The sequence below is a fragment of the Anomaloglossus baeobatrachus genome, chromosome 3 (genome assembly GCF_048569485.1).
Source record: "Anomaloglossus baeobatrachus isolate aAnoBae1 chromosome 3, aAnoBae1.hap1, whole genome shotgun sequence".
In the NCBI taxonomy this organism is placed as follows: domain Eukaryota; kingdom Metazoa; phylum Chordata; class Amphibia; order Anura; family Aromobatidae; genus Anomaloglossus; species Anomaloglossus baeobatrachus.
Window position 1 is genome coordinate 196,393,939 of NC_134355.1, and position 26,329 is coordinate 196,420,267.

At 43.8% G+C, this 26,329-nt stretch overlaps 1 protein-coding gene across 6 annotated transcripts in view; it reads right to left on the reverse strand.

The window, feature by feature from the left end:
* SCAF8 (SR-related CTD associated factor 8) overlaps nt 1-26,329 on the reverse strand; it is a 333,369-nt gene that overhangs the window by 229,163 nt on the left and 77,877 nt on the right. For all 6 annotated transcript variants that reach the window (XR_012751614.1, XR_012751615.1, XM_075339680.1 and 3 more), the window contains 9 exons: nt 20,689-20,772; nt 14,347-14,391; nt 11,936-12,097; nt 10,147-10,300; nt 9,530-9,660; nt 9,102-9,278; nt 5,750-5,823; nt 1,896-2,013; nt 545-673 (listed from right to left, as the gene is read on the reverse strand). Coding sequence is in view for 4 of the 6 variants with exons in the window: in XM_075339680.1 (XP_075195795.1) it covers nt 545-673; nt 1,896-2,013; nt 5,750-5,823; nt 9,102-9,278; nt 9,530-9,660; nt 10,147-10,300; nt 11,936-12,097; nt 14,347-14,391; nt 20,689-20,772 (1,074 nt within the window). In the remaining 2 variants the exon portion in view is untranslated. The remainder of the gene's footprint in view (nt 1-544; nt 674-1,895; nt 2,014-5,749; nt 5,824-9,101; nt 9,279-9,529; nt 9,661-10,146; nt 10,301-11,935; nt 12,098-14,346; nt 14,392-20,688; nt 20,773-26,329) is intronic.

The window sequence follows — 26,329 nt, forward strand, 5'->3', positions numbered from 1 at the left end:
CCGCATCCGGCCGATGCGGCGCATTTTCCTATGCATGCCTATGGACGCCGGATGTGGCGCGATGCGGTAAAAACCGGATCCGGCCGCCGCATGCTGTTTTTGCCACTGCGCATGCAACCGGACGGGCCGCATGTGAAAAACTTATGCAATGGATACAGTGTTTTCGCCGCATCCGTTGCATAGGTTTCACAGCCGGATTGAGCCGCACTGCTCAAACCAGATGTGTGAAAGCAGCCTAACAGTATTGTCCCATTCTTCTCTCCCTGCAGGGCATTGTCCCCTTCTTCTCTCCCTGCAGGGCATTGTCCCCTTCTCTCCCTGCAGGGCATTGTCACATTATTTTCTCCCTGCAGGGCATTGTCACATTCTTTTCTCCCAGCAGGGCATTGTCACATTTTTTTCTCCCAGCAGGGCATTGTCACATTCTTTTCTCCCAGCAGGGCATTGTCACATTCTTTTCTCCCAGCAGGGCATTGTCACATTCTTTTCTCCCAGCAGGGCATTGTCACATTCTTCTTCCCCAGTAAAGTGGTGCAGCTCTTACCTCTTGCTGTAATGATAAAGAGCTATGCAGCTGTGCCTCCTTCTCCATAAAGGCCTGACTGTCATCTTGTGATGGTGTAGCAGAGTTTTCGGATTCAGACATCATATCCTGGCTTTCCAGAGCTGCCATCTAGATATGCATGAGGAGAATCATTATGAGACAAACATTACTTTTAAACCTACAAATTGCTGGCGTATAACACATTTTTACTGTCTCATTACACAACCTAAGAGTCTGTGTAAAGTATCTTCAAATGTACTTGTACAAAAATATATATTATTAATGGATAAACTGAATAAAGATGATAGGAGTTATTATTATTATTATCAGATGTAACATATGTGTAAAGTGCAATAACATTTGAAGGGATTGTGCCCTTTCAGGAAGACTTCTTTCCCAAGCGCAGTATGGTAAAAAAAAAAAAAAAACAAAGAAAAGAAAGTATGGTAGTCCCGGGGTCCTGCTGATACTCTCCGTGTCTGTCAGTGGCTGTGGTGCTGACATCATGTCGGCAGTGTGGCTCAGAGAGGCTCGTCCCGATGTGCTGGCAGAGCTGCTGAGCTCACAGAGTGGCTGCTGCTCTGCCGACATGATGCAATTGCTGCAGTCAATGCCAGATACTGACAGGTTCGGCAGAGACTCACCGCAGGTTTGCGCCTAGAGATTAATAGCTCCTGAAAGGGGACAACCGCTCGAAGGAAAGAGCTCAGCTAATGTATAGGATCTCATGCAGAAAATGAAACATTAAGTCAAATCAGTGGAGTATGGCTCTGTTCACATTGTGTTTGTGATCAAATCCAAAATCCATAAGAGTGTGGATACACAGAATTGTAGACTTTATAGTGGAATATTTTAATGAAACCAAGAAAACAGAGATTTTATATTTTAAGTGGTGGACTGTCAAACACTGGATATCTCATTCATCTTGTTTGAACTGTGAATTAGTTTGTTACTTAGTACATGTAAACTGCGCTATAACAAGGGAAAAGCTTCTGTCTTTGCTATGGCTGTCACTATGTTTTGCCTTTAGGTTGTGTTCACATGAAGTGAAGAGTGCAGAGGTAGTTAGGAGTGTAAATGAAGAGGCGGTGCCCTGGACTCCATTCATAGTCTGCTCCAGCAGTCCTCCATTGATGATGTACCATAAAGACCAAACAGCAGAGGCAAAGGTAAACTAAGCAACATGGTTAAAAGGCTGAACTGGGCTGATTTGCTCATATCATCTTTTCATAAATGTATCTATTTCCCGTTGAGTTTGTATAACTGGCAACAAAATCCCATAATTAGCAAACATCCCTAGGGTTCCACATTTCACATGTTTTCATGCACAGTGACTTTACAGACAAAGTACCTTCGGTGTATGTTGGTGCTCCAAGAACTGGTGGCGCAGATGCTCTAGATTCTGCTGCTGTAAATGTTCTGCGAGCTGATGGAAAAGTGAATTGTTCATAGCATCTGGAACAAGGGGACTGAAAAAGACGAAAAGTGGTAAAGGAGTGGTCCGGAAGAAGTACTCACAATAACAGAGTAGGCCTGATCTTGTAGTGTCAGGGCACCCAAATAAGCAGAAGACTTGGCCTATTGTGCAGCAGGCTAAGGATGTTCTAAAGACAAGCGTCCATCCTGCATCGCTTCTACCCAAAAGGCACACTATCTACAGCTAGAATATGCAGTCTTGGTCAAAACGTCTGAGACTCACACAAATATCAGTTTTCACAGAGATTGCTGTGTCAGTTCTTATAGTGTAAGCTAGCAAATGTTGTGTAGGAACTTGGTGGTCTGCTCATGTAGAATATTAGAGTAACTCCTATGGAAGTAGCAGAAGCACAAATGTTACATCAGGTCACAAGTGAGTCACAAAACTGAAGTGCAGTGTGATTATGAAAGATTCATCGGGTTTTGCACTCATAACTGGAAAGATATAAATTTCACCCATTTGTAATAGTAATCTATTGAAAGGTCACATCTCAGAGTTTGTAACTGGCGCGTGCAGACTCGCTCGTGGCTCACCAGGTGGCATCACATCCCAAAATGGTGACTAAGCAAGAAAAAGTGTTTGGTGTTTTAGAGTATGAGACATGTAAATCAACTGTTAAGCTATGTGCCCACGGGAGCTCGTATCTGCAGATATATCCGCAGGTACGTCCGCAGGTTTACCGCAGCTGCCCGCCGGCATCCGCAGCTATTTATAGCTGCGGTAGTACACCGGAATAGCTGCAGTAAACCTGCGGACTTTCATGCGATTTACCTGCGGACGTCCCGGCCTCTATCTCCATAGTGCAGGGCCGGGATTTCCGCAGGTAATTCCGCAGGAATAATTGACATGCAGTTATGTGCGGCTGCGGGACATCCGCAGCATATTCCGCAGCCGCACATTCTGCAGCGTGGACACAGCACTCCCCATGTCCCATAGGATAACATGGGGAGTGTCTGTACATGCTGAAACCTGCGGATTTATCTGGAAAATCCAGATAAATCCGCAGGTTTTTCCATGGCAAAATCCGCAGAAGCAAGCTCCCATGGGCACATAGCCTTATTGTGCGGTGAGCTTTCAGAAGACAGCATGAACGTCACCCAGGTCACCAAAGTATTCTACCGTGGTATAAACAATTTAAGGACACAAGATGCTATGTACATGTAAAAGCCCCGGACAAACGAGTGTTACAGGTGAAGCATAAGGCTATGTGCCCACGGGGACAGTGTCCTGCGGATATATCCACAAGACATTCCGCAGGTGCTCCCAGAAAACAGCACCACAACTTTTGTCTGTTTCCATGCTGCGGAATGTCCTGCGGATATGGTGCGGGCTTTCTGCATTGAGGATACAGTACCATGGCTTCGGCACTGCATCCTCAATGCAGAACAAGTGCTGCAGTGATCGGGGTGCTCATACTTACCTCCGTCATGCAGCACCTCGCTTTCCGGTGGCCGGGTCACTGTCAGGCAGCGTCTGGTTCACTGTGCTGGAGGTGGCCTAAGTCTATGTGCCCACGCTGCGGAAAATGCGCGGATTTTGCCGCGGATTTCTCGCGGAAAAGCCGCAGATTTTCCAGAAATCTGCAGCACAGCTACTCCCCAGCCATTTCTATGGCATTTGGGAAATGCTGTGTCCACGCTGCAGATTTTTCCGCAGCGGAAATCATGCGGATTTTCGTGCGGAAAAATCTGCAGCATGTCAATTATTCTTGCGGATTTTCGTACGGATTTTGCATATTCAATTGAATTAAAAAAAATTGCAAAATCCGCAACAAAATCCACGTCAAATCCGCATCAAATCCGCACCTATGAAAAGGTGCGGATTTTGATGCAGAAAAATCCGTAGATACAGAGTCCCGTGGGCACTTAGCCTTAGGCCTGCGCCACACATCCGTGCCTCCGGCACGTGTTTGTCATTTTTTACACGTACCGGCGGCACGGAGACATGTACAGCAATGCTACCCTATGGTAGCAGGCACACACACGTAAAACCACACGGAACGTGTGTCCGTGTGCGTTTGTACGTGTGTGCGATTTTCAAAGCGCTGACATGTCAGTGTTTTCTCCGGCAGCACGGGTGTTACACGGCCCGCACCCGTACCACACGGGTGTAGTGTGGATGCGGTCCCGTGTGACACGCGCCGGAGTAAACACACATGTCAGGGAAAAAAATAAAAAACATTAACTCACCTTCTCCAGCCCTCCTGTCTCTGCCGCTGCTGCCACTTGCTGCCGACCGCCGCTCATTATTCTCATTGAATATTCACTTCACTGCCTGGCAGCAGCAGCAGCGGGGAGACGGGAGGGCTGGAGACCGAGGATCAGCACCACGGACAGCAGCGCGGACATCAGGAAGGACCAGGTGAGTATAATAATTACCGGTTCTACGTGTGCTATCGCGGATAGCACACGTAGAACACACGTGTCACGCACGTACCAGAGACACGTACTTACCTGCACGCAACACGCAGGGGAAATACGTGTCTCTCGGCACGTGCGTGAAATTCACGTGAGTGTGGCAGAGGCCTTAGAGAGGGTTGGAGAGACCTCTGCATGTAGCCAACAGAAATCAGCACGCTGTGCAAGTCATCAACCTGGCATTCCTCAGCAGACTGGCAGATCCTGAGACGGCAACTGTGCCAGAGACCATATTGCATACTGCTATTGTAACATTTATGGCCAGCCGACCACCATCTCATACAAATTCTGTGCACTTTTTCAGGTAGCATTGGAAGATGATGAATTCACTTCCCGGCTAGTGGTCAGTGACGAAGCAACCTTCCTCGTAAGAGGAAACGTGAACCAGCACATTGTCCGAATATCAGGAACAGTAAATCCCAATGCAACTGTAGAAATCAATTCCCCGAAAGTAAATGTTTTCTGTGCTAACTCAAAAACAAAGGTGTATGGGCCATTTTTTCTTTTTCACTGAAAGAACTGTGATGGGTACATCGTACCTTGATATGTTACAGTTATGATTGTTTCTACAACGCACAATTGATTCCAGAAACTTCATTTTCCAACAAAACAGAGCTCCACCCCACTGGCATTCAGAGGTGTATCGCTATTTCAACAAAGAACTCCCAAACTAGTGGATAGGGCGCTGTACTGGTGTTGACTTGGCACCCTTCAGATGCCCTCTCCCTCATATATCCCGATCTGACAGTGTGTGACTCCATCCTTTGGGGCAAAATCAAAGACCTTGTTTACGTGCCGCCTTTGCCAGCAATACTGGATGAGCTCCAGGACCGCATTACCCCCACTCTAATGACCATCGATGGGGACATACTGCAGTGTGTTTAGTTCAACCTGGATTACCGCATAGCTGTGTGTCATGTCACAAAAGGAGGACACATAGGACAGACATTATGTGCTAGACGTGGACAGTATGCTTGTTAACATGTGGCATTCATTATTGTGCATGTAATACATTTGGAAATATACCGATGAATCTTTTATAATCACCCTGTATATCTGAATGAGAATTTTATGAAATTAGTGATGGTCACAAAAGTCTTACTGCAAAACCAACCGCACAGCTAAGACTACACCACGATCTATGTATAACCAACCATCACCATGTAGAACCTGCCAAAGTGTCACAGAACATTTTTTTATGAAATCTGTGGTTTTATTTTTTTGACTCTAAGGTCACATTAGTTCTACTATTTTAGGATAACTTTATAAATGTGCATATGAAAATATATAGATAATAGAAATATTCTTTACATTTGTGATACATCCTTTTTGGAGTCTTCATTCTGTGAATTTTCATCTCCAAAATCAAAACGATCCATGAGTTTCTGGTAATATAAAAATGCAAAGCAGAACTGAGCCTTCATAATCCAGGCAACCTATAAAAGTGATCAACAGCGAGATGGCCCGTACCTAAACAATGCATAGCTATCTGTATACAGTGGGTACAGAAAGTATTCAGACCCCTTTAAATGTTTCATTCTTTGTTTCATTGCAGCCATTTGGTAAATTTAAAAAAGTTCATTTTTTCTCATTAATGTACACTCTGCACCCATCCCCCATCTTGAGAGAAAAAAAACAAATGTAGAAATTTTTGCAAATTTATTAAACATGAAAAACTGAAATATCAGATGGTCATAAGTATTCAGACCCTTTGCTCAAACACTCATATGTAAGTCACATGCTGTCCATTTCCTTGTGATCCTCCTTGAGATGGTTTTACTCCTTCATTGGAGTCCAGCTGTGCTTAATTAAAGTGATAGGCCTTGATTTTGAAAGGCGCACACCTGTCTATATAAGACCTCACAGCTCAGTGCATGGCAGACTAAATGAGAATCATGAGGTCAGAGGAACTGCCCAAGGAGCTCAGAGACAGAATTGTGGCAAGGCACAGATCTGACCAACGTTACAAGAAAATTTCTGCAGTACTCAAGGTTCCTAAGAGCACAGTGGCCTCCATAATGCTTAAATGGAAGAAGTTTGGGACCACCAGAACTCTTCCTAGACCTGGCCGTCCAGCCAAACTGAGCAATCATGGGAGAAGAGCCTTGTGAGAGAAGTAAAGAAGAACCCCAAGATCACTGTGACTGAGCTGCAGAGACGCAGTAGGGGGAAGGGAGAAAGTTCCACAAAGTCAACTATCACTGCAGCCCTCCACCAGTCGGGCCTTTATGGCAGAGTGGCCTGACGGAAGCCTTTCCTCAGTGCAAGACATATGAAAGCCCGCAGAGAGTTTGCAAAAACACACATGAAGGACTCCCAGACTATGAGAAAGAAGATTCTCTGGTCTTATGAGACCAAAATAGAACTTTTTGGTGATAATTCTAAGCGGTATGTGTGGAGATAACCAGGTACTGCTAATCACCTGCCGAATAAAATCCCAACAGTGAGACATGGTGGTGGCAGCATCATTTTTGGGGGGTGTTTTTCAGATGAAGGGACAGGACAACTGGTTGCAATTGAAGGAAAGATAAATGTGGCCAAGTACAGAGATATTCTGGAAGAAAAATTCTTCCCGAGTGCTCTGGACCTCAGACTTGACCAAAGATTCACCTTCCAACAAGACAATGACCCTAAGCACACAGCTAAAATAACAAAGGAGTAGCTCAGAACAAGTCTGTGACCATTCTTGACTGGTCCAGCCAGAGCCCTGACCTAAACCCAATTAAGCATCTCTGAAAATGGCTGTCCACCAATGTCCACCATCCAACCTGACTGGAGAGGATCTGCAAGGAAGAATGGCAGAGGATTCCCAAATCCAGGTGTGAAAAACTTGTTGCATCATTCCCAAGAAGACTAAAGGGGGCTTTACACGCTGCGACATCGCTAATGCGGAGTCGTTGGGGTCACGGAATTTATGACGCACATCCGGCCGCATTAGCGATGCCGTTGCGTGTGACACCGATAAGCGATTTTGCATCGTTGCAAAAACGTGCAAAATTGCTAATCGGAGACATGGGGGTCCATTCTTAAAAATCGTTACTGCAGCAGTAACGAAGTTGTTCCTCGTTCCTGCGGCAGCACACATCGCTGCGTGTGACGCCGCAGGAACGAGGAAGCTCCCCTTACCTGCCTCCCGGCTGCTATGCAGAAGGAAGGAGGTGGGCGGGATGTTACGTCCCGCTCATCTCCGCCCCTCCGCTGCTATTGGGCGGCGGTTCAGTGACGCTTCAGTGACGTCGTAGTGACGTCGTTGTGACGCCGCACGGACCGCCCCCTTAGAAAGGAGGCGGTTCGCCGGTCACCGCGACGTCGCCGGACAGGCAAGTATGTGTGACGGCTCTGGGCAATGTTGTGCGGCACGGGCAGCGATTTGCCCGTGTCGCGCAACAGATGGGGGCGGGTACCCACACTAGCGATATCGGGACCGATATCGCAGTGTGTAAAGTAGCCTTAAGGCTATGTGCCCACGGGGAAAGTGTCCTGCGGATATATCCGCACGACATTCCGCAGGTGCTCCCAGGAAACAGCACCACAACTTTTGTCTGTTTCCATGCTGCGGAATGTCGTGCGGATATGCTGCGGGCATTCTGCATTGAGGATACAGTACCATGGCTTCGGCACTGCATCCTCAATGCAGAACAAGTGCTGCAGTGATCGGGGAAGTTTATACTTACCTCCATCATGCAGCACCTCGCTTTCCGGCGGCCGGGTCACTGTCAGGCAGCATCTGGTTTCACTGTGCTGGAGGTGGGCGGGCCTGAACTAGCTCCGGCTGTCACATGACCGGAGCTTGTGTAGTCTCCGCCCACCTCTTCCTTTCTGTACCTGGCTGGATCCACCGCGCTGCTGTACACCGGACGGAGAAGTGACTCGGGTCTCTATCAAGGCAGGTAAGTATATGGGACCCTGCGGAGAAATCCGCTACAATAATTGACATGCTGCAGATTTTTCCGCACGGAAATCCACACGATTTCCGCTGCGGAAAAATCCGCAGCGTGGGCACAGCATTTCCCAAATGCCATAGAAATGGCTGGGGAGTAGCTGTGCTGCAGATTTTCGGAAAATCCGCGGCTTTTCCGCGAGAAATCCGCGGCAAAATCCGCGCATTTTCCGCAGCGTGGGCACATAGCCTAATGGCTGTATTAGAGTGCTTCTACTCAATACTGAGCAAAGGGTCTGAATACTTATTACTATGTGATATTTCAGTTTTTCTTGTTTAATAAATTTACAAAAATTTCTACATTTCTGTTTTGTCAAATGGGGTGCAAAGTGTACATTAATGAGAAAAAAATGAACTTTTTTGAATTTACCAAATGCCTGCAATGAAACAAAGAGTGAAAAATGAGAAGGGGTCCGTACCCACCTGTATATCACTTTGATATATATACCATTTAGTAATCAGGACACTGCAAATATGCCCCTTTTTCGTTTCAAGTAAACACTTCAGATTTATATGGTTTCAGGTCTATCAATGTGTTTTCAATACACTGTATCTAGCACCTTATGAAGACTGCAAATTAAAGGTCAGCAAAAATAAATTGGGTTGGTGCAAGGACATACTTATTTGGGCGAGGTATATCACTATACAAAATATAGGGCTAATCAGACTTGGTATTCTACGTATACTGACCAATCAATAGGAAATATGCAGCACCCATCATACCTTACTGAAAGATACGCTTTGCTCCAAAGGGTTAAGAGTGTTTGAGGCAGCGGCGGCCGCTGTGAGCTGGGCGGTGAGTGCCTGCAGTTGGACCACTAAGCCGGCATCCAGGGCCTGCAGGAGCGAGGTCTGGGGCTTCTGCTGCTGAACATGCAAAGACTGAACCAACTGCTGGAGCTGGAAAAAAACAAGCCGAGAAGAATGGTTTCTTTTCTCATGGAGTTGCTGTTTATATATGCAAAGTATGTATTTATACATGGCATAACTGCTTATTATGTGTGCTATTGTCATTTATTATCTCTGATCACCACTAGAGGGCAGGCACAAACTGATAGATTGATATAAACCATCATGAGGTGGCCTGACGCTTGCACATTCCCTGCTTGACAGGTGATGAACATCCTGATATGTCTGCTCACACACATTACCTGTTGTCCCTGAGGGCTTTGTAAGATCTGTGCCACCGCCGCAAGAGTATCTGTACTGGTTATCTGCGCAATCCATGGATCAGGGATGCCTGGAACCATATGTGCTGGTGTAACGGGGGTTGCCGGAGTGCCTAGTAACAAAAACAAGATTGGGAATAAAAATAAATCATGATGCACAAAAATGTTATGTTGTTCTTTCACACTGTACACATTGCCTGCTAACAAACAATCAACTCTGGCACCACTGTCCATTACCTAGAGCCAGTGGTTGCTCATCTACATTAATATTTCATTCAAAGGACATTGGACCCCCATTCTCATCATCAGTGCGTGACTCAGCAGTTGGACCCTCAGCTAACATACACATTTACCATCTATCCTGCTAAAAAAATATAAATTGACAACTGTGCTACCATTTGGAAGTCCTCCCCCCATACCCTGCATTGTTCATCTGGCAGTGCCAGATTGTACAATAGTAACTCCCAGTTATCAGTCTATTGATGAACATGCTCCCGAATTGTTGTTCCATGGAGAATGAGAGTATGTACTAACCGGACAAGTGAGGAGAGGGGGAGATCCTAGGAACATTGGATGAGACAACTATAACGATACCTTACCTGGTGTGTTGCCAATAGCTGCGGCAGTACTAGGGAAGACCGGTGTGACCACAGGAGGAGGAATACCGGCGGCCATATCAAGCAGTGGTTGGATAATTTCACTCTTGAACACGTTATTCTTCTGCCACAGGTTCAGGACTCGCACAATCTTGCTCTGTGTGCAGACATAATAAACCTCATTCAGTGTTATTCACATAAGGAAAGAAGTGGTCCGTCTGTCACTGGTGTCCTGGATCTGAGTGTCCTCAGCGATTTCACGTATGGATAAATAAGTGACAAAGCTTCTCTTATCCTTTCCAATGTTAATCACGGGCAGGACACAGACTACATACTGATGTCATCCGTGTGCTGTCCATGTGTGTCACCTACCCATAGACTTGTATTAGCACATTTCATCCGTGCTGCCACATGAAAATGGACATCTCTGTGAGTTTTGTATTGACATATGGTGTGAGTACAAACACAAACAGGTACACAGCCCCATAGGCTATAACGGGCACGTCAAGTCAGAGTAAAGAACACAGACAGAACATATATGTATAACACAGACGTCTGAGTGAAGCCTAATACATAGCCATTACAAGAACCTACCAACGTAGCTAATTAGTCAATGTGAATACATCATACCCCTACTAATGCTCAATACTGGATTAGCGGCCATGCGTCCCACGTGCCTAGTGTATGTTATCTGACCCTTAACATTTTACTTTCTATTCCATAAATTAATAGTACACATGAAAATAAGCAGCTCTGTAATAAATCTTATCAGACAAATCTGCTTCTTCCTCTGTTAGAATTGATCAGTCATTATCACAATTCTGAGGTAAAATCTGTATTCAGTGAGGACTTCCCATTACTGAGAGGAGACGGCAGCTGTTACTGATGATTCTATGTAGATAGAAGAGGAAGAAGGCGAAGCTCGTCTGTGGTGAACGTCATCTCCCATTTCAGTAATGTAACAATTTGCCGTCACTGAATACAGATTTTACTCGTGAACTGAGAATGAGCGATCAGTCCTGGAGGAGAAAGGAGTAGATACGCCTCATAACGTGTAATAAAGTTGCTTATTTTATACAGTAAAGATTGAAATGAAAAGTGCTCTTTAAGAAAAAAATTCCATAAAAAAAATCTACCAATGAATAATGAAAAGTTATGCTCCAGTGTAATATTTCCCAGCACGTGTTCTGTCGGGTTTCATCCCTTAGCTGGTTCCTTTCTTTGTGCATTAATCAGGCATTGATAGTCAGACATGTTACAAGCACAGGGTTTTTTTCTTTGACAGCAAAACTGGTCAAACAGGACATGAAGCTGCCCCCATCAGATACTATAGGGACAGTTTTGCCTTCAGCATTTTTGAAATAGACCAGAGGCAACTAGGACAGAAGCAATGTGACATCACGATAAACCAAGGCCAAGTGCACACTAGGTATATTCACCCAGTAGTCGCTATAACCTGTCTGTCCACCACTGGGACCATCATGTAACACACAGCATACTATATTGTGCTGCCCCTCTGTATAGGACAGTGCAGGCTGTTGAATACAGGAGCACACTGGCCACAGGAAGCAAAAAGCACACAATTATGTCTCCGTTACCCGAATCTGGACTATTACATCCTACATTGTAGAAATATAGAAGACACATAGATTCCATTTAACACAATAGGCCAACTAGAACACGAGGCATTGGCTACAGACGTTTGCTTTGAAAGCATTGGAAGCTGTTTACACCTGAAGCTCTATATATACTATAAGGAAAATGTCAGCACAGTATCAAACACTTGATATACCTTGTCATCTGATGGGCAGCGATACAAATTCTGGAAAGTGCTAATTATGTTGTTGCTAAATCGAGGAGCAAAAACATCCTTGTCTTGACCAAACTGATGCCTGGACTGCCGAACAATGGAGTCAATCACATAGAGACCTGGTACTTTGTATTCAGGTTTACACTGCAATTAAAGAAAAGGAGAAAGGTTAGAAGAGGAAAGAAAACCTCCAGGTCACAGTTCATTTATGTATAAGGTCTCACCAGCATAAAATAATTTCCCTCTATAGCAGGGATCTCAAACATGTGACCCGAGGGCCGCAGGCAGCCACTGAAGGTATGTGCACAAGATTTGGATGCGATGTGTCCTGGACGCAATGTGTCCTCTTCTGCAGGGACGTGCGTGAGGTCTGCAAGAGATCACAGCTGCCCATGATCAGGGTTCGGGCTGCTGCAGACTTTAGCTCTATTCTCCCACTGAGAACACTCGCGTCTCTGTAGCATAAATTGACATCTAGAAATCTCATCCACTGTGCTTCTACTGTACAAGGCAGCGTGTTGGAAGCAGTGAAACCATGCTGCATCAAAAACACTGGAAACTCTGATCGTGTGCACCCACTCTGAGGCTGCTTCTTCTGGCCCGCAGAACCCTTGAGTATTGTGGCCCGATGCAGGGAGCCACCGGAGTCAGCACTTTATGTCAGATGAATGTATTTGCCGGCGCTGCGCAGAGAGAAACTCTCTGCACAGCTTTACCAATGGCTACCGCTGGCCAATCAGAGGCAAGCAGCTGATGTTATAGACCATCAGCTGCAGGCCTCTAATTGGCTGGGATCTGCCATTGGTAATACTGTGTAGAGAGTTCGTCTCTGCGTGGCGCCAGCAATACAGTCATCTGAAATAAAGTGCAGACGCCAGCAGTCCCTTGCACAGGGCCTCGATAGTCAAGGGCTCCACGTGCCTGTAGGTCGTAAGAAGCAAACAAAAGGAGGATACTAAGGGAACAGAGGACAGGTGAGAAGAATCTTTTTTTAATGTGTATGTGAAGAATGGCATATTAGGCAAAATTACTACAAGAAGGGGACTAGGAGAGAGGACATTACTATAAGAAAAGGGCCAGCATGGGCATATTGCTACAAGATAGGGATCAGGATGAGCTCATTATTACAGGATGGGGATACGAATGAGCACTTTACTACAGGATGGGGACAAGGATGGGGCACATTATTAGAAGATTGGGACCAGGATGGGAACCTTACTACAAGATGAAGACCAGGATGGGGACTTTATTACAAGTTGGGGACCAAGATGGGAATCTTACTACAAGATGAGGACCAGGATGGGGACTTTATTACAAGTTGGGGACCACGATAACAACATTATTACAAGATGTTGGCCAAAATTACTATATGGTGCCAACTGTAAGATGATATGACTTACAAGAAGGAGATGAAATGTTAAAAAAAATTCAAAATAAAGCATGACTTTTTTTTACTATTAAAAATGTTTTGTTTATTTTTTAAAAAAGGACATGTTTGTTATCGCCACATGTGTAATGACCCAAGCAATACAACTGTACCATAACCCAAAATAATATAAGAAAGAAAAAATGTTAAAAAAAAAGTGATCCAAAAGGTGTATAGAAAAAATATGGTATCGCTAAAAATGTTAGTTTGTCCTTCAATGTGGCACCCCAAATTCAATATTTTCTATGTGCGGCCCATACATCCAGCAGAGTTTGAGACCGCTGCTCGACAGTGTTTATTAAATAACAGAACTCCCGACACCCCAACTAATGAAGCACGAGCCTCTCCTGCCAGCGGGAGACAATAAGGTGAACCAATAATAAAATAATAAACGGTCTATGGACTCCAGAGCGTCCCATATGGCTTCCCCCCGCCGTCACTCTGAGACTGGAATCACAAGTGCCGTTTTTGGGGCACTTTTGTGATCCACAGTCAGGAGGAAATTGGAAAAAAAAAGGAAATTAAAAAAAAAAGCTTTCTGCTGGCTCAATTTCTGGCTGTGAATGAAAAAGACTGTATCAAATACTGAAAATATAGTATACTTTAGTTTCCTCATCTTGATTCATATTACAAAAATAAAGGGGATATCTTTTCTGGGACATTTATGGCATACTGAGCAGTGAACTACGGCATAGCTTACAGCATGCACCGGGGCTCTGTTCTAGTAATAGATGCTGATCCCTCGAGTGGATCCTATTGACGTGCCATCATTTTCCCAGAAGCGACAACCTTATCAGAGTTAAGAAAGATCTGAAAAAAATCTTCACTCTTTATTCCCAGAGATCAGGGACGACAGACTTGTCATTTTACACCGGACAACACTATAAAAATTTACCCCAGTGTTCTCTGTAAGACGTCTACAGGACTGTTGTTTCCAGAAAATGAAATACACACAAGCTAAAATTACCTTCTGGATAAACTTCTCAACGCTCTGAACCACATGCTTGTAAAACTAGAAAAACAAAAAACAAAACAGACATACTCGTAAACAGTCATAAATTAAGCAGGGTATTCTGAAGTGACCATTCACAGAAAGGTATTTTCAATTAATGGGATGCTATTAGAATTATGGCCTAAAGGTGCACATTGTGGTACATTTAAAATAAAAAATGTAGCAGTGTCCTCCCCTGTAATGTGATACTGCACCACATATTACTAGGACATACAGCTGACACCCTGCTGGCTCAGGTCTCAGCAGAGTAAAGGGATCTGTCACCGGGTTTTACTTCCTCATCTGAGAACAGTATAAGGGTAAGTTCACACAGTGCGTTTTTCGCGGCGTTTTTGCGCAGTTTTCGGGTGCGTTTTTGCTCAGAAAACTGCATGACTTTGCTTCCCCAGCAAAGTCTATGAGTTTTCATTTTTGCTGTCTGCACACAGCGTTTTTTTTTCAGCTGCGTTTTTGTGGTACCACAAAAACGCAGCATGTCAATTATTCCCACGTTTTTCACTGCGCTTTTCATCCATTGAGTGCAATGGGATGTTGAAAGACGCAATGAGAAACGCAAATAGGTGCGTTTTGGTGCGTTTAAGTGCGTTTCTAAGACCAAAAACGCAGCTATAAACGCAGGAAGTGGGTAGTAAAGTGACGTGTACAGGAAGAGGATTCCTTCTGTCAGTAAATACAGACGCGTGAATCCTCCCGGTACCGTCACTGCCGCTTCCACTTCCCGTCCTGTGCATGTATGCTGCCGTGCGGCGTCATATACGGGCAGGAGGTGGAAGCGGCTGCGAAAACAAAAGTGAACAGTAGAAAAAAAAAAAAGTCATACTCACCTGTCTGCAGACTCCCGGTGCCATGCCCGCTGCCATCCCCTCCCGGTACCGCCGCTCCGGGTGTGTGCAGTCTCCCCGGGTACGTATGCCTGCAGGATGCAGGACCTGGCGATGGATCACCTGATGCAGTCACCTGACGCATCAGTTGATCGTAAGTCTCGGGCTGACAAAAGCGCCCGGCCGGTTTAAGCTATCAGCGGATGCGTCAAGAGACTTCATCCCTGATTACCGGCAGCTGCTGCAGCGATCGGACGGGATCAGACTCTCTCTAGGAGCTGCCGGTAATCAGCACATAAGTGGGTATTTTTTTTTTTTTTTTTTTTGCACTGATGCATCTGCTGATTGTATAAATGGCTTTTATGCAATCAGCTGCTGTGTGATGTGATTCAGGCACTTGATCCTGACACATCATCTGATCGCTTTGCCTTCCAGCAAACCGATCAGATGATATTGGATCCGGATTGGACGGCGTGGGACCCTTGACCCAGGATTACTGTGGAGGGGGGGTTCTTTATTTCAATAAAGATGGAGTCACTAATTGTGTTGTGTTTTATTTCTAATAAAAATATTTTTCTGTGTGTTGTGCTTTTTTTTTATCTTTACTAGAAATTCATGGTGGCCATGTCTAATATTGGCGTGACACCATGAATTTCGGGCTTAGGGCCAGCTGATAATATACAGCTAGCCCTAACCCCATTATTACCCAGTGAGCCACCCGGCATCAGGGCAGCTGGAAGAGTTGGATACGAAAGCGCCATTTTCTGGGGTGGCTGCGGACTGCAATTCACAGCGGGGGTGCCCAGAAAGCATGGGCACCCTGCACTGTAGATTCCAATCCCCAGCTGCCTAGTTGTACCCGGCTGGACACAAAAATTAGGCGAAGCTCACGTCATTTTTTTTTTTTTTTTTTTTAATTATTTCATGAAATTCATGAAATAATTAAAAAAAAAGGGCTTCTCTATATTTTTGGTTCCCAGCCGGGTACAAATAGGCAGCTGGGGGTTGGGGGCAGCCCGTGCCTGCCTGCTGTACCCGGCTAGCATACAAAAATATGGCGAAGCCCACGTCATTTTTTTTGTTTGGGGGGGGCAAAGAAATCCTGCATACAGTCCTGGAAGGAGGATGCTGAGCCTTGTAGTTCGACAGCTGCTGTCTGCTCTCCTGCATACACTATTGGATGGAGGATGCTGAGCCTTGTAGGTTTGCTCCCCCTGACTCTCCCTCCAGCATACAGTCCTGGAAGGAGCATGCTGAGCCTTGTAGTTCTGCAGCTGCTGTCTGCTCTCCTGCATACACTATTGGATGGAGTATGCTGAGCCTTGTAGTTCTGCAGCTGTCTGCTCTTCTGCATACACTAGTGGAGAATGAAGAACATATTGAAGGAAATGACATCAGACCTTTTTTTTTGCAGCATGCTCCAACCAGGACTGTATGCTGGAGGGAGAGTCAGGGGGAGCAGACCTACAAGGCTCAGCATCCTCCATCCAATAGTGTATGCAGGAGAGCAGACAGCCGCTGTCGAACTACAAGTTTCAGCATCCTCCTTCCAGGACTGTATGCAGGATTTCTTTGCCCCCCCCCAAACAAAAAAAATGACATGGGCTTCACCATATTTTTGTATGGTAGCCGGGTACAGCAGGCAGGCACGGGCTGCCCCCAACCCACAGCTGCCTATTTGTACCCGGCTGGGAACCAAAAATATAGAGAAGCCCTTTTTTTTTAAATTATTTCATGAATTTCATGAAAAAATAATAAAAAAAAAATGACGTGAGCTTCGCCTAAGTTTTGTGTCCAGCCGGGTACAACTAGGCAGATGGGGATTGAAATCCACAGTGCAGGGTGCCCATGCTTTCTGGGCACCCCCGCTGCGAATTGCAGTCCGCAGCCACCCCAGAAAATGGCGCTTTCATAGAAGCACCATCTTCTGGCGCTGTATCCAACTCTTCCAGCTGCCCTGATGCTGGGTGGCTCACTGGGTAATAATGGGGTTAGGGCTAGCTGTATATTATCAGCTGGCCCTAAGCCGGAAATTCATGGTGTCACGCCAATATTAGGCATGGCCACCATGAATTTCTAGTAAAGATAAAAAAAAACACAACACACAGAAAAATATTTTTATTAGAAATAAAACACAACACAATTATAGACTCCATCTTTATTGAAATAAAGAACTCCCCTCCGCAGTAATCCTGGGTCAAGGGTCCCGCGCCGTCCAATCCGGATCCAATATCATCTGATCGGTTTGCTGGAAGGCAAAGCGATCAGATGATGTGTCAGGTTCAAGTGCCTGAATCACATCACACATCAGCTGATTGCATAAAAGCCGTTTATACAATCAGCAGAGGCATCGGTGCAAAAAAAAAAAAATACTCACTTATGTGCTGATTACCGGGAGCTCCTGGAGCGAGTCTGATCTCGTCCGATCGCTGCAGGAGCTGCCGGTAATCAGGGATGAAGTCTACTGACGCATCCGCTGATAGGTTAAACCGGCCGGCCGCTGGCGTCACCCCGAGACTTACGATCCGATCAGCTGATGCGTCTGGCACCACAAAAACGCAGCTGAAAAAAAACGCTGTGTGCAGACAGCAAAAATGAAAACTCATAGACTTTGCTGGGGAAGCAAAGTCATGCAGTTTTCTGAGCAAAAACGCACCCGAAAACTGCGCAAAAACGCCGCGAAAAACGCACTGTGTGAACTTACCCGTATAGTCTATACAGATAAAAACCAGCGCTGGAGTCCCTAAATATCTGTAGCTGCTGGATTAAGTGCAAACTCCTCTATTGCCTGATTAACGTAAGATATTTAACTGGTACTAGTAATTCATCCGCGCAAACAGATTTGTACCTTTGGGAAAAATGTATTCAAGAAAAACGTCTTTTTATATTTTTCTACTGATAACAGAGAGTAGTAGAGAATGGGTTTCACAGCCGCGCCAAAAGACTACTGGATTCTTCTCAGATTAATGTTTCTTTTATTTCATAACAGGTCAAGTCTACGCGTTTCAGAAGGACACAGCTCCCTTCTTCAGGACAAACCAGCAAAGAATCATCAAAGAGATTTGATGATTCTTTGCTGGTTTGTCCTGAAGAAGGGAGCTGTGTCCTTCTGAAACGCGTAGACTTGACCTGTTATGAAATAAAAGAAACATTAATCTGAGAAGAATCCAGTAGTCTTTTGGCGCGGCTGTGAAACCCATTCTCTACTACTCTCTGTTATCTGCCTCTTGGGGACCGCTGCCGGGACTTGGTGTTACATGCTGCTATAGGTGTTGTGACTGTCACAACCCGAATTGGTGAGTAGGATTATTCTTTGCTTCACCCTATATATATTGGGGTAAGACCCTATTGCGCTTTCTTTTTCCACAGTTTTCACTTATATTTTTCTACTATAACACTCATTAATAGAGTTTAAAACATCAGTAGGTTATAAATACACGTATACACAAATAATGATTAGTGGTATTACTAAGGCAATAATATTATTGCACATTAAAGGCAGCTTTACACGCTGCGATATCGTGATCGATATCGCTAGCGAGCGTACCCGCCCCCATCGGTTGTGCGACACGTGCAAATCGCTGCCCGTGGCGCACAACATCGCGCAGACCCGTCACACTACTTACCTGCCTAGCGACGTCGCTGTGACTGGCGAACCGCCTCCTTTCTAAGGGGGCGGTTCGTTCAGTGCCACAGCGACGTCACAGCAGCGTCACCGAACCGCCGCCCAATAGAAGCAGAGGGGCGGAGATGAGCGGGACGTAACATCCCGCCCACCTCCTTCCTTCCTCATTGCAGGCAACCGCAGGTAAGGAGAGGTTCCTCGTTTCTGCAGTGTCACACGGAGCGATGTGTGCTGCCGCAGGAATGACGAACTACTTCGTACACTGAGCAGCAGCGATATTCGAGAATAGGGGGCATGTCACCGATGAGCGATTTTGGCCGTTTTTGCGACGATTCAAAATTGCTCATAGGTGTCACACGCAACGACATCGCTAAAGCGGCCGGATGTGCGTCACAAATTCTGTGACCCCCAACGAGATCACTTGAGCGATGTCGCAGTGTGTAAAGCGGCCTTAAGAGTAGCCCCGGCCGGTGGCTAGAATGTTTGAGAATTATAATTAAAAACAACTGATAGTCCAACAGGAATAAAAAAACCCACTTCAAAAAAATGGAAAAAATCTTTCTTGTTCCTTATGCGGTAAAGCACACGTTTTTAGACAAATCAATAGTTAATGTGTAAGTAAGCGCTTACCCTGTGAATTGACTAAGAACGTGCGCTTTACCGCATAAGGAACAAGAAAGATTTTTTCCATTATTTTGAAGAGGGTGTTTTATTCCTGTTGGACTATCAGTTGTTTTTAATTATAATTCTCAAACGTTCTAGCCACCGGCCGGGGCTACTCTTAATGTGCAATAATATTATTGCCTTAGTAATACCACAAATGATTATTTGTGTATACGTGTATTTATAACCTACTGATGTTTTAAACTCTATTAGTAGAAAAATATGAAAAGACGTTTTTCTTGAATACATTTTTCCCAAAAGTACAAATCTGTTTGCGCGGATAATGTAGGCATAGAGACCCTGATTCCAGCGATGTATCACTTACTTTACTGAATGCAGCAGTTGTGACACAGTCAGAATTTTTAGATGTAGCAGTACTCAGAAAGCTAACCCTGCCTACAGCACAGCTCTCTGTGTACATTACATACTGATAGTGAAGTACTACTCAGTGCTAGGAGCGTAAACAGACAAGGTTGCTTAAAAAAAAACCATCACAGCCTACAAGACAAGGTGTATTAAGACAACATCACAGCCTAATAAGTGACACGTGGCTGAAATCAGTGTCTCAACTCCTATCTCATACTGGCTTGAGATTGCAAAAGCAAAAACCTGCTGACAGAGTTCCTTTAACCACTCACATGGTGTGGTAATTATGAACCAAGTCAGCTAACTAACGAGGAGGCCCAGTAGTGCCCCACATCACATTTTTATTAAGCCCCCCACCCCGAAAAGTAAAAAACGAAATAAATAAAAGTACCCATCACTAGTACCCAGCACCTGTACTGTGAAAGTGACACATAATTTATCACCCTGGTGATTCTGTTTTTTGTTTATCCTGCCTGCAAAAAAATTGAATAAAAGGGGATCATAATGTCATATGTAACCCAAAAAGGAAACTATAAAGCGCCTCAAAAACACACATGCCCTGATAATGTTCAGTAAACAAAAATATTGGGGTCTTGGGCTATGTTTGGGCACCAAGCAGGTTCACAATTTTAATCTGCAGATTAACCCTATATCTGCATGTTAATATTGTTTTCCATATGACAGGTTCCCTTTAAACGTATGAATAAAACGTCTAGCAGTTCCGTCATAAATGTTATTCCTATAACACTAGTGATTATTGCACCCACTGAGTATGATTTATACAGGAAGGGGCTAATGAGTTGCAGAAATACAGCTTCTTACCTTTATCGCTTTAATTGCAGACTTTGTGATCTGTGTCATTTTAGCCTTGGAAATTGGAGGCTTGTAATCATTTAGCGAGTATAACTGTCAAGACAATATGAAATTAATCGGTCAGATATCAGTAAAAAATGGCCAAAAATGTTTTTATTAACATTTTGAAGATTCCATAACACAAAACGTGTGTGTATATATATATATATATATACATATATATAAAGAATATATAAACAAAGGGTTGATTTGAGTGTAAAGAGCACATTCTATATATGACCTTTTTGATATACGGTAAGTCAGTGTAGTCTGTGGAGTAGGTTAAAGTAAACTTTAACAATGGCGTCAAATGAGCGCCAGTAACAGCAATTACCATGTCCTCTTCTCTCTCCCATCAAAGAAAATGACTGTGACTGTAGAGGAGATGGCAGTAGAGGATCTCATCATGGGGCCTGACTTTGTGCCGCCACAATGCAGACATGATAACTAGGGTGACATTATCGGAGGATCCCCCATTAAAAGCCCTTGTTGAAACCACACGGTTGGTCCGAAACTATGTTCCAAGTATTTCCGAATGTTGTAAAGTAAAAATTCAATACAACTCTGACAATTGTAAAAGAAATCCTTAACTCTGCTCCTTTTGAAGAGATGCCTCCACCCAGTCCGTTTACATCAAAGAAGCAAGTTTGTCCAAAACCAAATTGTGTGACGTGAGATGTGGACTAAGCCATGTGTGAAGACATTTTTGGGTCCACTGCTGCTACTATGTGTATGTTTCCTTACACCAGGATTGTATCGATAAGTTTCAGCAAGCAAGCATGCGAAAATGGCCCAAATAGGACCAAAGGGGGTGAAAATGGTCAGATTAGATACAAAAGCACGGATCCATGTCTAAAAAGACTATTTGTGGGCAAGACCACATTCAGCGGTACAGGTCAGCCTCGGGGCGTTACACTTGTAACAATTTAATGTAGGGAAAATACCCATCCTATGTCCCCTTATAGGGGTAATATAGGCACGATGACAGAGGAGCGTTTGTATATATTGCCCTGAAGGGAGAAACTTATGGCTATAATCCATTGCTGTAAGTAGGGTTGGTTTTGTGAGTTCTCTTATATTGCTCCACAATTTGGTTAGTGTTGTTGATAGGGCGGCATGGTCTATAGGTTTATTAAGGAACTTATAATACCTTGATAGTTGGCTTTTTGAGGGCTGAGATTGTCAAAAGAATATCCCTAATTGTGGGTTCCACTCTGTGTCAGTAAGGTGGGGCACAATAGATGATATATGTCTTAGCTTGCAGATAAGGGTTAGAGGCCAAAGAGATTTGGGGGGATATATAATTAAGTTCTGAAATAGTATATTTCAGTGTGAAAAATCTATTAAGTTGTCAATAGATCGAAATTCCATTTTATACCAAAGGTAAAAGGATGACATTGTCTATGTTGGGGTGTTGAATTAGGGAGAGGTGGGTGGAATAGTTAAAGTTGTAATGATAACAATTGCCTGGTCTTTTGCCATTCTCACCAGGTTAATATTAATAAAGGATTAATTCAGAAATTATCAGTCTCTTGGGAAAATGGCAGGAGAAGAGCCGACGGGAGAGATATATGAGAGGCGAACTGTTGGTCCATCTGTGAACAGTCTCCAATTACTCTAAGGAGAGAGCCCAAATTATATTATAAGGGTGGTACGAAGTCAAACTAGATTTCCATCTACACTGGCGAGAAAAAGGGTAAGGCTGTGTTCACACAGTGCATCTTAAGATGCAGTGTTTTTAGCCTCAAAAAACGCACAAAACACGCACCCATGGCAAAAACGCATAAAAAAAACCAAGCATTTTTTACGTGTTTTTACTGCATTTTGCCCAATGTGTTTTTAAAGTCAAATCTATTGACTAGAAGGGCTCAAAAACGCTGGGAAACGCAAAAAGAATTGACATGCTGCATCTTCAAAAACACAGCCAAGATGCAGACAAAAAAAGATGCAGAGTGTGGACAGTAAATAGAAATCTCAGACTTTGCTGGGGGAAGGAAATGCATGAATTTAGGCGCATCTTTGTCACCTCAAAAACGCTCCAAAAACACAGCAAAAGATGCCCTGTGTGAACAGAGCCTAACAATGCTTTTAACTTTTGACTTTCAAGCTCCATATCTCCCCATCCACTACAGCTTTGTGGGTGACACTATCCTCACTTCATAGACAATCATCTTGGATATCTCATACATAAATTTGACATGCAACTATTTAGCATATGATTAGCAGATTCTTGTCATGTTACTACATTGTTACTGTTTTACTCCTAAAATATAAATTTTCCTTGTTATTATTGTGTTAGTATTTTGTACATCCACCTTTTGACTTTCAGCACTGCCTGATTCCTTCTGGGCATGCTCTCTATCAGAATCAAGCATGTCTTCACTGATATCTGATTCAAAGTCTCTTCTACACATTCCCAATGTTGGTGCATACTGGTCGGCTCCCTTGGGTATGTATAAAGCTGTTTCTTCAACTCTACCAACAAGTGCACCTCAACTTCATTGTCACTGAACCTTTTCTTCGCCAATCTCTATGCTTCTGGTCGTTGTCCTGCTGAAACACTATGTTGTACTTTTCATACCCATAGTACTCGACTGTACGAAGTAACTCGTCTTGTACGATACTCATTGAGACCACCATCGATCCTGGTCAAGTATCTAATGCTTTTGGCTGTGAAACAACTATAAAATCAAGCTTCCTCTATCGAACTTGACAATTCTTGATCTGTTAGCCTTTTGTTCCCTTGTTTCTTCCAGATCCTTTTGCACCCATCAGAGCCTAGTCCATTGACTTTCATCTCATTGCTCCAAATCACCAGTTTCGAATCTTCTACTGTCCACTTTTCATACTTGTGTACAAACTCGAGCCAAACGTCTTATAACGATATTGAAGTTGAAGAGTCTTCACATTTTTTTTCGTGGCAAAATTCCAGACTTGTGTAACGTGCATTACATGGTGCTTCCATGGGAGTCTGTGATCTCACTATTATGAAGCATACGAGCCACCCCTATTGCCGTGTTTGTAGCTCCAGAACAGATAGACCTTGTGATGAACCGACTTGTTAACTCCAATATTTTGCCTGGACTTCCACCTCTTGGTTTTTGTATGGATAAACATACTTAATAGGGGTAATGCCATTTCCAAAATCCTATCCCAAAATGTAGTAGTGTAATAATAATAATAATAATATTAGCAAATACCTCAAATTAGAAATGTAGTATAGATCTCTTGATTATCTATGTCATTTACCTCATGTTTAGGGCATTTGAGGACCTAAGGTATGGTTATGACCACGAGCAACTAACTTACTAACTAAAGGCCGCTTTACACATAACGATATTGCTAGCGATCTTGTTAGCGATGGGACACGCCCAGATCGTTGCTACGATTTGCCGAGATCGCTCATAGGTCGTTTTGTAGCGGTCACATGTACCCATCTCACAAACGACGCTACATCGTTCAGCGATATATTGTTTGACCGAGGCGGTCGTGTGGACACCATCACACAGCATTCCTCCCAACGATTCCGGCAACGACAGAGGAGTATGATTGTCCACAGCATACACCCTGGCGTGACACCAATCAGAGCGGAGGAGGCGTTGAGCATTGCTCGTAACGACACGCCCGCATCGCTGATGACGGACGCACTAACGATGTTGTTCGTCATTGGCAGGGTGTCAAATGTACCGATATGTCTGCTGCGTTCGAAACGACGAACAATATTTTGAAAATGAACGACGTGTCAACGATCAACAATTTTCGCTAGTTTTACGATCGTACGGAGTCGCTCGTAGGTGTCACACGCAACAACGTCGCTAACGACGACGAAGTGCGTCACGAAAACTGTGACTCTGATGACATATCGTCAGATAAACCGTAGCGTGTAACGGGGCCTTAACTGGGATGGGATCTTGGAGATGGCAATACCTCTTTAATTTCGTATTCTTCCAACTGTCATGACACTCACATGATGCAGTTTGGCAATTTTCGTTGCCAAGAGATCGCTATCAATGAGCTGGATGATGCCGTTTCTCTTTTCTTGGAAAATCTTCATGGCTGCTCCATCATTGAAACCAGTGACCTTTTACTTGGGAATCAACCTATCAAACCTAGCTATTAGGGAATGTGAGAACAGGTTGTAATTTGTAGTATACAAGAAGAAAAAGATTTTTCCACCACCAGAAGCAAAACAGAATATAGTCTCCAGCACTCCAAAAGGTTAAAACTATTTATTGAAATCCGTTTAAAAAAAGTCCAAAAATCATGATCACAGTGGGGGGGTGACATCAAGAGAAATCCGACATGTTTCGGCTAATAGTGCCTTACTCCAGGATTAACCTTGTATGTACAATGTGCACACAGATATACTGAAAGATCTCATAGCAAAAGGAGAGAACCTGTAGACAATTTCTGGAAAATGTCGGATTTCTCTTGATGTCACCCCCCCACTGTGATCATGATTTTTGGACTTTTTTTAAACGGATTTCAATAAATAGTGTTAACCTTTTGGAGTGCTGGAGACTATATTCTATATTGCCTGGAAGTGTTCTGCCTGCACCAGCATCGATCCTGACTTTGGACTACTGAAAGGGTGAGCTGAATCAATTTTCCTATTTTTTCTGCACCAGAACCAAAACGGTAACAATGCATTGACATGACAAGAAGCTGCATAACTAATTATATACTAAATAGTTGCAAGTCAAATTTATGTATGATATAGCCAAGGAGATTGTCTATAAAATAAAGGTAGTCTCACATCTGAAGCTATAGTGGATGGTGAGATATGGAGCCTGAAAGTCATCATTTTTACCCTTTTGCTTGTCAGTTTATATCCCCATCCATTTAGGGACGTAATCTAAGCTATTTTCTAATATACGTACTTGTTAAAATGACATGTAACACAAAAACTTGATTTAAACAATAGGTCTAACAACCCACATTGACAGATTATTGGAAGGGGTTATTAGGGACACCATGCTGACAATATATGACAAATACGGCTACAAACAAAATATCACTGGGCCCCCAAAAATATTTCACAGCTACATAATAAAAGTTGTATAAGCATACGTTTATGTGGAGACAGTAAAAATAGCAGTTTTTTCTATTGGCAGCTATCTAATAAGAATTTCTGTAAATATGGACAATAGATTGTGGTTTTCTGTTATTCTTAATGGAACATATTTTTGGAATCAACTTGAATCCAATATTTCCTTAGGAAGAGAACACCATAATAGAACAGGTCATGACAAAAACCCTTCATGCACAAAACAGTAGGTAGCACTGTTTTCTGTGAATTTAGAAAGGAATATGGTCTGAGAAAACGTATCAACTTTGCCAGCAAAAATAAACTTAATAATATCTAAGTACTGCGTAAAATATTAAAGAGGCTTTCCACTATTAATGTGACCCCTGTCATTTGTTCTAACTATTCCTAACTAACACTTTCCCAATATACTTCTGTTACCTACTCTGCTCCTGTAAGCTTATCTATCTGCATAATGTATATACCTTTATTGATCTTCTAGTTTTGATCCTTCTGGTTTGGAGACTAGAATCGCACAAACTGAGCATGGCACGTCACTGGTGGGGGCAGGATGCCTCTGTGAGT